This window comes from Bufo gargarizans, chromosome 1, assembly GCF_014858855.1.
Source record: "Bufo gargarizans isolate SCDJY-AF-19 chromosome 1, ASM1485885v1, whole genome shotgun sequence".
In the NCBI taxonomy this organism is placed as follows: domain Eukaryota; kingdom Metazoa; phylum Chordata; class Amphibia; order Anura; family Bufonidae; genus Bufo; species Bufo gargarizans.
The window spans coordinates 575274374-575287508 of NC_058080.1; the positions used below are offsets into that span (position 1 = coordinate 575274374).

At 42.6% G+C, this 13135-nt stretch overlaps 1 protein-coding gene across 1 annotated transcript in view; it reads right to left on the reverse strand.

Moving 5' to 3' along the window:
• The window catches only part of CFAP251 (cilia and flagella associated protein 251), a 64732-nt gene that overhangs the window by 32639 nt on the left and 18958 nt on the right, over positions 1-13135 (reverse strand). The window contains exons 10-15 of the mRNA XM_044290490.1: positions 10113-10330; positions 8021-8215; positions 6231-6481; positions 3373-3524; positions 1162-1335; positions 896-1080 (exon numbers count right to left, since the gene is read on the reverse strand). Of these exons, the coding sequence (XP_044146425.1) occupies positions 896-1080; positions 1162-1335; positions 3373-3524; positions 6231-6481; positions 8021-8215; positions 10113-10330 (1175 nt within the window). The remainder of the gene's footprint in view (positions 1-895; positions 1081-1161; positions 1336-3372; positions 3525-6230; positions 6482-8020; positions 8216-10112; positions 10331-13135) is intronic.

The window sequence follows — 13135 nt, forward strand, 5'->3', positions numbered from 1 at the left end:
CCGGGGTTCCTTCATTAATATTCTGCTCCATTAGCGCCTGTGACACTAGATCCTTCGAAACACTTATCAGTTACATGGGAGGATGTTTTCTACAATAAGGAGTCTGTCTATAATAAACATTCGACAAGCTCAATATCAATATGAAAAGATATGGGCAGAATGTTTTGTATGCTCAGCATTACTCATCCTCCTACTCGCTAACAAGTGTAACATTAAAGAGCAGCCAGAAATCAAGGACTAGATATGTCTTCAGTTGTTTATGTGATGGACTAATTAAGTGTAATAAATCATTGCTCCCTTGAGTGGTAAAAATTATTTAACTGTTTCTGTGCTAAAGAAGAGAGGAGGGGGGTTCCACAGCCTTCTTGGTGCTTACCCTAACCCACTGACGTCACGGCCATTGGTCACATTGCCTAGGCACCACTCAGCCCCACTCCAGAGTATAGGTTATCAGTTACAAATGGTTGGATAACCCCTTTAATTCAGGTCGTTAGGCTGATCACGCCAACTTTTCCAACTAATTTTCAAAATGGCAAATATCTGAAACGTTGCAACAATTTTGATCAAATAAGCACACAAAAAAATTCCAAAACTTTGCAACTTTTTGAAGCCAGGGCTTGATAAATTCCTCCAGTGTCTGGAAAACTTGTAGGTGGAAAAAATAAGGTGCAGTGTCACACCGGGGTTTAAGAGCAACTTTGATGCACCATATGGAAAGATAAGGAAAGTAAATGATGTCTAACGCATAGCAACTTGGTTAGACCACATTCACAAGGCCATAGTGTGTTTCCTTCAAAAAGTGGATCTCTTCAAAGAAAAGTAAGAAACCGTTTCTCAAACATTTTCCATAACAGGTATGATTACTGTTTGTAAAGTGTGAATTGTCTGTGCTTACCTACACATTTTAGTAGTGGCGTTGTAAAGTTTCATTTTATACTCATCATTAGCTACTAGAATAAAGCTTTCCTTAGTGAAAGGAGGACACCAAACTAAACACTGGGGGACAGCACTCTGGTCTATACGGTCACTGCTCTGTATTACAAGATGGTCCTTACTGCTGCTTGTGAGATCGTATTCCACCTATAGGAAAAATGTAACAGAAGATTTAGCTGTATAGTTAGGTGGTTAGATAATGTGTAAATACACACAGATTATACTAACCAACATCCGATCCATGCCAAGTGATAGGAGTCTGGGTTCATTGCTATCCAAATGTATACCGAAAATTAAATTCTGTATAGGTTTATAGTGGCTTCGATATCTGGCAAAGTATTCCCAGGATGCACTTCCGCCAACATTTTGTTGCTGAAACAGTGTCACTGTAAATTCTTGATCCTAAAAGATTATAAATCGAATATTGTTATGTTCTATATTTCTGTAGCTCATAAGTGTTTGCTTACCCCTGGAGCCCACACATGAAGGCTTCATATGACCCACAGGCCCATGGCTTCATATGACCCATGGACAGCACTGTCATACTACAATGCATGAACATGTAGCATAGGAGCCCACAGAGTTATGACTAGATGCTCTTAGGTTGGATTTAAAAAAAAGGCCAAATATAAGTCCATGCTTTATCCATTTCCCCCCTCTATGATCCATGCCTGGCACATTTACAAATGATTCCTTTTGGCTTAGCTAAGATAACCAGCTTTCCGATAATTCCGGTAGATATGCAAGTCGCTGACAATAGTAAGGTCTTAAAAAAGCACTCTCACAAAAATGTATATTCTTTGACCTGTTAGAAAGGTACATGATGTAAATCGTTGTGAATATAACTTTCTTAGCAGAGAGTTATTGTGAGTTATCCCCTCCCTTCTGATCCTCAGCTGTGTCATGTGACCAGCACTCTGACTCTCCAAATAACACAGCATCTTATGTGTGGACATGAAGTCAGTTTTTCTATGTATTCCTATGGGAGACTCAATGTCAGTCTCATAGGAAAGAATAGAGAAGTAACTGACTTCCTGTACTGTGTCAGTTGGAGATCAGAGAGTTGGTCACATGACACAGCTGAGGATCATAAAGGAGGTTATAACTCTCAAATACAGTCACGGGTAAGAATATTACCTTCACTACAATTTACAGCATTTACATTTACGTTAGAGAATAAAAATGTTGTCGTAGTGCTACTTTAAGTAAATTATAATGCAATGGTACATTGATAAATACAGCAAAAGTTTGGAAACAAATGTCTTACTTGCAGATTATCAACCTTAGCACACTAGTATTCCAATGCATTTGTTACACCAGGGCATTTCATATGAAGTATTATTGCAACATACTTGCAAAAATAAAAAAATATTGTAAGTTTTTTATGCACATTACATTTTTATCTTTGGTAGAGCCCCTGCTATTTATTCTTCTGGTTCACATTTTCCTGCATTCAGAGGTGAACTAACTTGCACTGTAGCTTCCCTACTCCTTTCCCCTGCTGGGTTATAGTGAAGCAGGTGAACCTTTCATTCATCCCTACTTTTAAATTTATATAGAATATAGAAGTATATACACTCCTCAAAGCTGAAATTACAACACCAAGAAGCTGTGGAATTTTGGAAATTACAGGATTGATAGACATGTTAATGATATGTACAGTAAATAAAATAAAATAAATAGAAACAAAATATTCAAAACATCTCGATTTATTCAATATCGAGTATGAGTATTTATTGGCGTCCTATCAATAGGCAGCACGATCCAACCATGCAGAGGTTCGTCTCTGTGCACCACCTGCTGTCATTCCAGTTCATCATGGTTCTCCCAGTCTTCGGGACATGCATCTCAGCCTAGGCATGTAGAGATCTGCTAGAGTGATAAACCATGGTCTCTCAGTTTAGGGATTCTGGCCCTTTCAGTTTGTGACAAGTGGCGATAACTGGCCCGGCGATGAACAGCAGGCATCACACAATCATACCACACAACTTGATTGGATTTTTGAGGTTTCATGTGGCTAAAAAAACTTTGCTTTTAATCTGCTTTTATGCTCCTCATACATGCCACAGATTGGAGCTAGGTGCTTGAAAATTTTCAGATTTGTATCTCTTAGCAACGCTTGCTGCTTTATCGATTTGCATAACTTTATGGCTTGTTTTCCTTGGTGTTGCAATCTCAGTGATGGAGTGTAGCTATATTTCATTCTAGACAGTGTAGAAGAAAATTGTGGGGCCATATGTCAGGGGTTATTTTGTATGCAGGGGAGGAAGGGGTTAACAAGAGTCAACTGCAATGCATACTAGAACATACAGGTGCTTGTTGAGCCCCCCAGAGAAAGACAAGCAAATCCTCCTTGTAAATGAGTAAAAAAAGTTTTATATTTATGAGATAACCCCCCTTATGATCGAGAAATATGTATAGAGATGCTCAGATACTTACTGCTGTAGCAAGGTAATGTGAATTATGTGAGAAAGTAACATGGGTTATTGATCCTTTCGCATACTTGAAAGGTTCTTTGGTTTCATCTTCTAGTGTCACAGCGTCCAATATGTGTACACTTCCATCTGTAAATCCAGCTGCTAAAAAGAAGCCTGAAATTCAAGAATAAGACTAATAAGTGATCCATTAAGGCAGTAGGAATGACCAGGAACTGACTGTGGAAGAAAGCCAAAAACCATGAGAAGCTATATGACGCACAAAAACACAGGAAACTAAACACAACAACAACCACAGGCATAATCCTATGACCCAGAGACACAAAGCAACACTGGTAGACAAAAATCACATCACAATCACATTACGAAAGATACATAGCCATTACTTTAACTTGAGGTCTTTTGAGACCTACTTGTACTGGTATGAAACCACAGGTAAAACCTCTAGAACTTTGGCTGCTATTTTAGGTGACTTTATTCTTATGTCTTTATACGCCTTTGTATGCCCACAGTGTACTAGGAAGAATCAAAAAAAGAGTAGAATGAAAAAGAAAAAAAGGGTCCAGTTTATCCCAAAAAGTGACAATCTTTATTTTCTTAGTGCAGATTAAAATCCAATAGCAGCGTCTGCGCATTTTAGACCTCTTTGGTTAGGTCCTTATTCATGTACTTATTTTCTTATTTTTCATTCTATAGTTATTGGAGCTTTTTTTTCCAGTTCCAGTCTGTGCTTTCCAGAGTGGCTTCCATTCAGGTGAGCAACGCCACAGTCACCCTTTTAAAAAAAAATAAAAAAAGTACTAACAAGACTAAAAAGTTGGCCATATACTGTCATGATAGGTAAGATAAAGGAAGGAAACAGAACACGGCAAAGCAAACAAAACAACTGACTAGGCCCCAAATGCTATGGAACAAATGGGTCACCTCCTAGCAATCCCTATAACACTTTCCCTAAGCTGCTATGCATCTCAACGGTAGACATGCACATGCCCACGTACCTAAGACTATAACACACACAACACACTAAACCAAACCCTCAGCTGTAGGAAAGAGGGAAAGAGGCACCCAGCTCCTTCAACAACCGAAGGAGCTAGCGTCACCCTAGAGGCCTAGTCAAAACAGACACAGAAAGAACAAGGGAAAAGGTAGTCAAAACAGACACAGAAAGAACAAGGGAAAAGGACTTATCTAGAGATGCGTTGGAGCAGACGATCCACCAAACTTCCAGAGCCCACACAAGGCAGAACTATAACCCGCAAAGGCTATAGGGAGAAGGAGGAATAAATAGCCTCACCAATTAACTAAAGAGCAACACCTAGGAGGAGGTGGGATTCTGCTCAAACCCACAACAAAACAAACTGTCAGATTGAGTCACTGTCACGGCTGAGGATGGGGGAAACCCTCAGCCGTGTGATGCCAGATGATGTAGTGGCTACTCGGCCATGAGAACAGGATAGGGAGCAGGTCACCTCCTCACGCATCCCTAACCTGACCCTAACTCCTACCTGCATGGGCCGACCTTGATGGTAGGAGGACCCATGCGCAGGAACCTCGGAGCTCTGACTTACCCTCCGCAGGTCCCTGAGCTAGGAGCTGGGTAAGACAACCTACTCCTCCTAGACACGGAGGAGCAGGAGTCTCAATGGCCAAGCTGTTGGGAAAAAGGGAACATAAACAGCCTTACGGGAATGGCAGGCGAACGAGAAGTTCCACCAACCTGCCACAGCCTTGCAGACTGGATCCCTGAGCAAAGAGGAATCCAGAACCGTATGCTGCACCAAATACATAGGAAGGTCCCAACAGAATATAACATACTACATCAACACACAGAAGACATAAACATAGCAACAATACTTTATGACCACAGGGGTGGCTCTCACTGGCAAGGAAGATGGAGGTCACAGGAGGCTGCTCCAGCAAGCGTGGCTGAAGCAACCCACTGAGCCATGCTAACAGTGAGGCTTTATAGGCCAAGAAGCCACACCCCACAGTCAGACACACCCAGTGACACAACACACACACTGGGAAGGGAGTTAACCCTTCCAGCACCAGAGAAGGGAAAATACCACTTAAAGGGGAAGTGCACACAATACATAAACACAAGTGCACACATACACAAATATCACACACAACCGCATGCACAGCATAGCAAGCTGCCACATACATACTGTTGCCAGCGGCAACCACAGGTGAGGCAAATACCACAGCCCTCACCTGTGATTGATAAGCAAACTAAACCGCTGACAACCGCATGCGGTTCAGGAGTCACGGTCATGGCCATGGCCGTGACAGTCACGTGCAGCAACTCTGACAGATCTCCTCAGAACACCCACAGGGCAGGGCGTGAGATATACTTTCAATAGCTGTTGGCCTAACGATCTTTTGACCATCAGCTATCATTCCCGACTCCCTCCTGACTATGGCATACACATATACATTTGTTTTAGCCTAGCATGTATGCAGAAGCAGACTGGCCATAGACCCTACAGGTAAATTTCCTGGTAGGGAAAGCCAAGGGGGTCCAGCCCTCCTCACGAGCGCCAGCGGGTACATAATGATCTTATGCTCTCAGCGTTAATTAATGCAAGAGTATCAGGTAATTATGCACATGGCAACGGCCGCAGGTGCCCTCCTGAACTCAACTGTATCACCGTCCTCGACCATTAGATTTTTGGTTGAAAACTACCATTCTCGGGGTGTTTTGCTCCCATTACCCTATTGCGTATGGAGGACTTTACAGAAAGCAGACTAATGATAATATCTGAAAATAAATAATGGAGCACTTTGCAAAGGTGTGCTCTTTCATCATATGTAGATAACTAATGATGGGTCATTCTGTACTTGAGATTACATAACATTCACCTTTAGGGTCATAGGCAAGGCAGTGTAGGCATTTGTCCTTTCCAAAGATCCTGCTGATGAAGCTTTTTCGATCTTTGTAGTCCCACACCTTCAAGATTCCATTGTAACTCCCAACAGCAATCTGGTTCTTGCTTGGGTGAGAGGTAAGTGCGTGAACAGCTTCAGTGGGCTCCTGCAACACCTTCTTCAGCATTGTACCATCAGTAAACACATGAAGAACCATACCATCTGATGTGGATACAATGAAATTGCTGAGACAAAAAACGTAGAGATGAACTCATGATACTGTTCACTTATTTTCATAAGGACCTATAATAGTTTCATGTGGCATTGTTCTATGCTGTGATAATGTTCTAGATAATAATTAAGCCAATCATTGGTAGTATAAGGATACGGAAGGGCTCCACAGCATCATTCACAAGTCACATAAATATTTCAGCATCACCCCAACTTGAAGAGGTTTTCAAGGAGTAGAATATTGACGAGCATCCTCAGGATAGGTCATCATTATTTGACTGGTGGAGGTTCAACTCCCAGCATCACCGCCGATCAGCTGTTTGAAGAGGCTGTGGTGCTCCAGTGAACAATACAGCCTCTTCCTAGGCCAGTGACATCACTTTCACCGTTCACGTGGCCTACATGCAGCTCAATCCCATTGAAGTGAAGGTGGCTGAGCTGCAATACCAAGTAGAGCCTCTATACAATGCACAGAGCTGCAACCCTTTTAGTAAGTGCAGAAGCTGAAGTTATACTTTCATACTGGTTACATATAAATGAAATCTGTCAGCAAAACTGCTAAAGGCACTATATAGGTGAAAAAATTGTAAACTCACATTGGGTGATGGTGATACATGTTTAGTAACTGAGAAATCCACGTTTTACCCCCCTGGCATGTGCAGCGCCCTGGTCTCACTGCATCAAATGCTCCCTAGGCCGTCCCCTCTTCTATCAGTGACACCTCTAGCGTCCAATCAGAAGACTGTTAGAGCTGTCCCTCAGAGCAGAAGTAAGAGCCCAGGACACTGCACATGAAGGGACCAACTCTTGTGCACTTACATCCAGGTGCCAGGGAATTAAATGACTTGAGGTATGTTTACACTGTTCATCCTCCCATCTTACTGTGCCGTCAGCAGTTTTGTGGGGCCAAAACTGCTGATAGACTCTTTTTAATAGATGTCACTGCGTAACCTTGTTTTATCAACTTTTTGGAAATTTAACCATATTCAACATTTCAATTTCTCTTATATCACCAAGGTACTGCTTTACTCAGGGCTCGTGTAACGGCCATTTTATGGCTCTGTATAGGTTCGGAGTAGCAGTCTATGGGCCATACTGTACCTCCTTATGTCTCTAATTTCGTAAAGAGGCTTACAGAGTTTCTTTCTGTTGGATTAATGTGAAATTTAACAAAAAAAAGTGTGGCATGTTTCACTGGAGGCTGCATAATGAAGGTATTCTATGGAGGCACATAGATAAGATATGGCCCCCTTGTATGGAGTAGTAGGGGCTCTGTGGATCACGTTAAGGCTCTTTGCACACAGTTCTGCATAAGGGCTTACAGAAGATGAAAGCTTGTCCAGATAAAGAGATGATACAGCACATTACAGTTACAGTTGAGCCATGAGCCTATGTCATCACATAAAACAGATTCACATCCTCTAGAAGTAAAAAATAATAATTACACATATACCATATGTGCATATTTTATTTTAAAAAATAAAAAAGGATACAAAAAAGTAATACAAATGCTTAGGCTATAGGTATACTGGATTTTATATCCAAAAATTCACCTGATAGCAAACTGGTCCCCCTTGATAGAACAGTCCTCTGGATATCTTGTCTTGTCACTTGCTGCCATAGGGGGACGTTTTGAGAAGGACATGGAATGGATAGGTGTCAGATTAAGATGGCTGTACCAATTTACAAGCTGAAGTTGCTGATCGTAGAATTTCACATGTCCTCGCGTATCACCGGTCACATAATACCTGGAGAAAGATGTGGAGCAACACAGAAATGACAACTTTGGGTACCGCACAAAAATAGTTTCTGATTACTAGAATACCTCTATTTGCTGATATGCAAAGGCTATTTAAATACCCTTGTACATACAATGATCAGCCATAATGTTTAGGGTGTATTACACGTGTGGCGTGGGTACCATACTATGGTTACCACTAATTGTTGGCCAAAGCAGGACCGCACCATTGTTTCAAGTTGCAAATGTTTGATAGTCAATTCATTTGGTGCTTTTTTATTGCTTTCAGTCTTGGAAACTGCTCTGTGGAAAAAAGAAGGGACATGTCTATTCCTGAAGCTGATTCCAAGTGGAATCCGCATTCAGAGTGCCTTTAGAAATTAGCAGAATAAAAGATAACATAAAAACCTGCATAAAAAAAACTGTCGGAAAGAAAATCCTAAAAAACTACAAAGAATTCTAAAGTGAATTCCATATCAGGTGTTTTCCAGCACAGAAAAAACGTCATCTAAATATACCCTTGATTCCCTAATGGGACTTAAAATTACAGTAAAAAAAAAAAAAATCGTCCCATTTTCTGGATTTATAGATAAAAATAAATTGTAAAATAAACATAATTGGTATTGCCTCATCCAGAAACTCTAAACTATTAAAATATAAAAATATGTATCCTGCAAGGTCAATAGAAAAAAAGCATGAACTGCCATTGTTGTCCTACCCCCCAAAAAAAAGAATAGAAAGTGATCAAAAAGTTGTACCCCTGCAAAAAACAAGCCCTCACACAGCTCTGCCGACAAACAACAAAAGTTATGGATGTCAGAATATGGTGATGCAAAGCAAATGTTTTTTTAATTTTTCTTTAAAAGTAGTAAAACAAAATAAAAACCATAGAAATGTGGTATCACTCAGGGTTGCCAACTGACAGTCCATAAAAACAGGCGACTTTTTTCCTGTGTCTGTGAAAAAAAAGTTGAATGTCTCCATGATTTTTTGAGGCTGGTGGTACTTGACTAGATTATTTTGGTAGTAATTATCATCTTTTTATAGCTAACAGTAAACATGTTGACCTGTGTTAAAGGGTTTGTCCGGGTTTAGAGCTGAACCCGGACATACCCATATTCTCACCCAGGCAGCACCCCTGATGTTAGCATCGGAGCCTCTCATGCTCCGATGCGCTCCCTTGCCCTGCGCCCGGCAGTGTGTTCGGTGACGTCACCGGCTCTGATAGGCGTGCTAGTAGTTTTACTGGCTAGGGCAGCGCTAAAGCCCACCCATCAGTGCCGTAGACGTCATCGGACTTCCTGGCAGCCCCATGGAGAGCCCGGTTCGTAACTATGAACTGCTCTGATGCTCAAGTCAGGGGGGCTGCCTGGGTGAAAATGGAGGTATGTCCGGGTTCAGCTCTGAACCCGGACAACCCCTTTAATTATAATCTTTATCATCTAATTCGTTCGTAAAAAATGTTGGCTGGATGCGATTTGGGATAAATGTCTAGAAAAAAGAAAAATTCATGTTGGCAACCCTGTTATCACTGTAACTGTAGTGACCTGCAGAATAAAGTCGTCCTGTCCACTCAGTGAACGCCGTAAAAACAAAACTTGAAAAACTATAGCCCATTTTTTTTTCTATTTTACCCCACAAAGAATTTTATTCCCATTTTTCAAAACAGAATGATAGTAAATTAAATGGCACCAATAAAATATAATACACCTTGTCCTGCACAAAAATAGGCTCTCATAAGGCTACATGAACCGTAAAGTAAAAAAAAAAAAGTTATGGGTCTTGGAAGCTGGGAAGGAAAAACGAAAAAGCAAGAAGGAAAATGTGTCCAGTCTTTAAGAGGTTAATGCAGCAGGGTTATGGTTACTGAATGCAGGCAGTTACTACAGTGTTTGTAAATTCATTACCTGTCATGGGTAGTGAGCACAGTAATGGCATCTTTCTGCAGATGCATCAGCTTTAAAGCTTTCTTATTATGTGGCTTTATGGGCGACTTTGTTCTGATCAATGGGGGATTGGTGGTCTCCCAGACAACCAGTTTCCCTGCAGATGTAGCTGTCAAGGATCTTATATTGCCGAAATCAAAAACCGATTGGCTGAAAGCTCCCACGGCTTTGTTAAACGTCTGCAAAAAAAATAAAAATTTGGATGTTAGTATTAAAATAAAGTTGACCTTGTGAGAGAACACGGTAGAACTCGGGATAAATGAATGGTGGCAATGCAGTGACCTCAGGGCTACCGGGCAGACGCAGCGTAGAATAAGTTACAACACAGAATAGATGACAAAACGGAAATACGGGAAAAAAGGCTCCTAAAGCTTTTGATGTTCCCTCTAAATGTCAGCTTGACAAATTAGAGGATGTGACAACAGCAATGGAACTGCTAATCGGAGGGCTGCTTTTCTAGAGGAAGCTTAATGGAAAGCAAGACCATTATATGGCTATTTCCACTAAACTGGAGGAACTACGACATTTTCTGCATATCCATCAAAATATTAATAATAATACAAAAAAAATACAAAAAGGGGTATTACCATCTGGGACACTGTTGGCATATTGCTAGGATATGTCCTCAGTGTCAGATAGGACCAAGAGGTGGGACCTACACCTCTCTATAGCATGTGCAGCCACCCCCTAATTCACCGCTATGAGAGTTCAGAGTGCCGCCTTGGCTATTTCCAGCAGTCCCATAGCTGTGAGTGGAGTGGTGGCTGTGTATGCGCAGTGCGCTCGCCATTCCCTACTATGGGACTTCTGTAGTGGTGAACGCCTATAGTGATGAATGGAGAGCACAGTGCGCATGTGCGGTGTGCAGTCCTTCACTTCAGGGGCCCCCATTCTGGAGACAAGCATACCCAAAGGTGGGGCTTGCAACTATCTGACATTGTTAGCATATCCTAGCAATATGCCATTAATGCCCCATTTAGGCCAACTTCTTTAATGTCTTTGCACAATTTTTTTTTATTGCTCAATCAAATGTAAAGATATTTAACCATTAAAAAGTGTTGCTTCTGCAGAGTGCCTTCACCTAGCTTGTGGTGCTGCTGATTATTACATAAATCCATCAGAGCACTGCTCTGCCCTTTCTGATAGTTCTCTCTGCTTTTCATTCCTTCTCTTAGTATTAGAGATAGCAGAAGGGAGGGAGGGGGTGTTGTACATAGCAGACCAGAGGTTGGAGATGGGGGAAAGCATCCAAAGAGGGCAGCTGAAACAGGGAAAACACACACAAGGCACTCTGCAAGGGAAGCAAGCGGTCTGAAAATGAATGAAGGAATAAAGATTGCAAACTGAAGCTTAACCTGCATTTAGATGCTGCAAGGAGCAGCCGATTGTCGGGAAGGAAGCGTTCCTTCCCGACAATCAGCTGCTTGTTAAGTGGAGGTGAAGCACTGCATTTACATGCAGCAATCACCTCCACAGCATGAGGACAAGCAATGGCTGCTGCTATCGCTTGCCCCATACTAAATCATTGCCATTGGGCAGCCGAGTGCTGTTTAGACAGCGCGATCTACTGCCCAGGAACAATGACAGAGGTGTCCGCACCTCAGGTCATTTCACCCAATAAACAAGCGTATTGCTTGTTTGTAAAGTGATATTCAGCACGAGCCTTCATGGGTTAGAAAAGAGGGAAGCAGGAAAAGCATCATAGGCGTGCGCACGGGATGTGCCGGGTGTGCCTGGGCACACCCTAATCACACCTCCGTACTCCTGCACTGCCACCTGCCGCAGCTGCCTCTTGAGTCCCGGTTGCCCCGCACAGCTTCAATGACATCTGCTCGACTGACGGACGACGAGTACGACTGCTCCTGTGCTCCGCGTCCCGGCGGGCGGTCGCGTAACGTCACTCACTCCAACGTTACGCGCCTGCTCCGCCTGCTTCATTAATAAAGTAGGAGGAGCAGGCGCGTGCGGCATGATGGAGTGAGTGACGTCACATTACGCTGCCGCTGGCCTAGTTTGAATGTTTGAGAGCCTGCCTGCCCAGTGACCATGCCCAGTGATTGTGTGAAAAACTGTGAATACTAGCTGGAGTCTCAGTAAGTTAGTAATAGATAGTAGTACAATTTGGTACAAATTTACAACACTTTACATAAGGAACGCGGCGGGGTCTAACAATAGTTGCCGGCCTCCACCCCCTGTTGGTGGTCACTGTCAGGGACACTGTGATGGGGGGGGTCTGTGGATGATGACACATATATAGCACAAGATGCTGCTATATATGTGTCATCCACAGATCTCCCCGGCCCCCCATAACAGTGCCATCCACAGATATCCCCTTAATAGACTGTTAAGGGGATATCTGTGGTCTGTGGATGACACTGTTATGGGGGCATCTGTGGAATATGACCCTATTATGGGTGGATCTGTGGATGACACTGTTATGGGGGATCTGTGGATGATACTGTTATGGGGGCATCTGTGTGGAATATGTCACCTTTTATGGGGAATCTGTGGATGACACTGTTATGGGGGGGATCTGTGGATGATACTGTTATGGGGGGGATCTGTGGATGACGCACTGTTAATAACAGTGCGTCATCCACAGGTGCCCCCATAACAGTGTCATCCACAGATCCCCCATAACAGTGTCATCCACAGATCCCCCATAACAGTGTGTCATCCACAGATCCCCATAACAGTGTTTGTCATCCACAGATTCCTCATAACAGTGTGTCATCCACAGATCCCCATAACAGTGTCATCCACAGATCCCCCATAACAGTGTCATCCACAGATCCCCCATAACAGTGTCATCCAGAGATCCCCCATAACAGTGTGTCATCCACAGATCCCCCATAACAGTGCGCCTGCGGACTGAGGAGAGACAGAAAGGAGGGGAAAGAATCCGCGGAAGCAAGCAGAGGACGGCACAGCAGGCAACTGAATAGCTCCTTTTGTAAGTAAATTGTTTTATTATAAATGTAGTT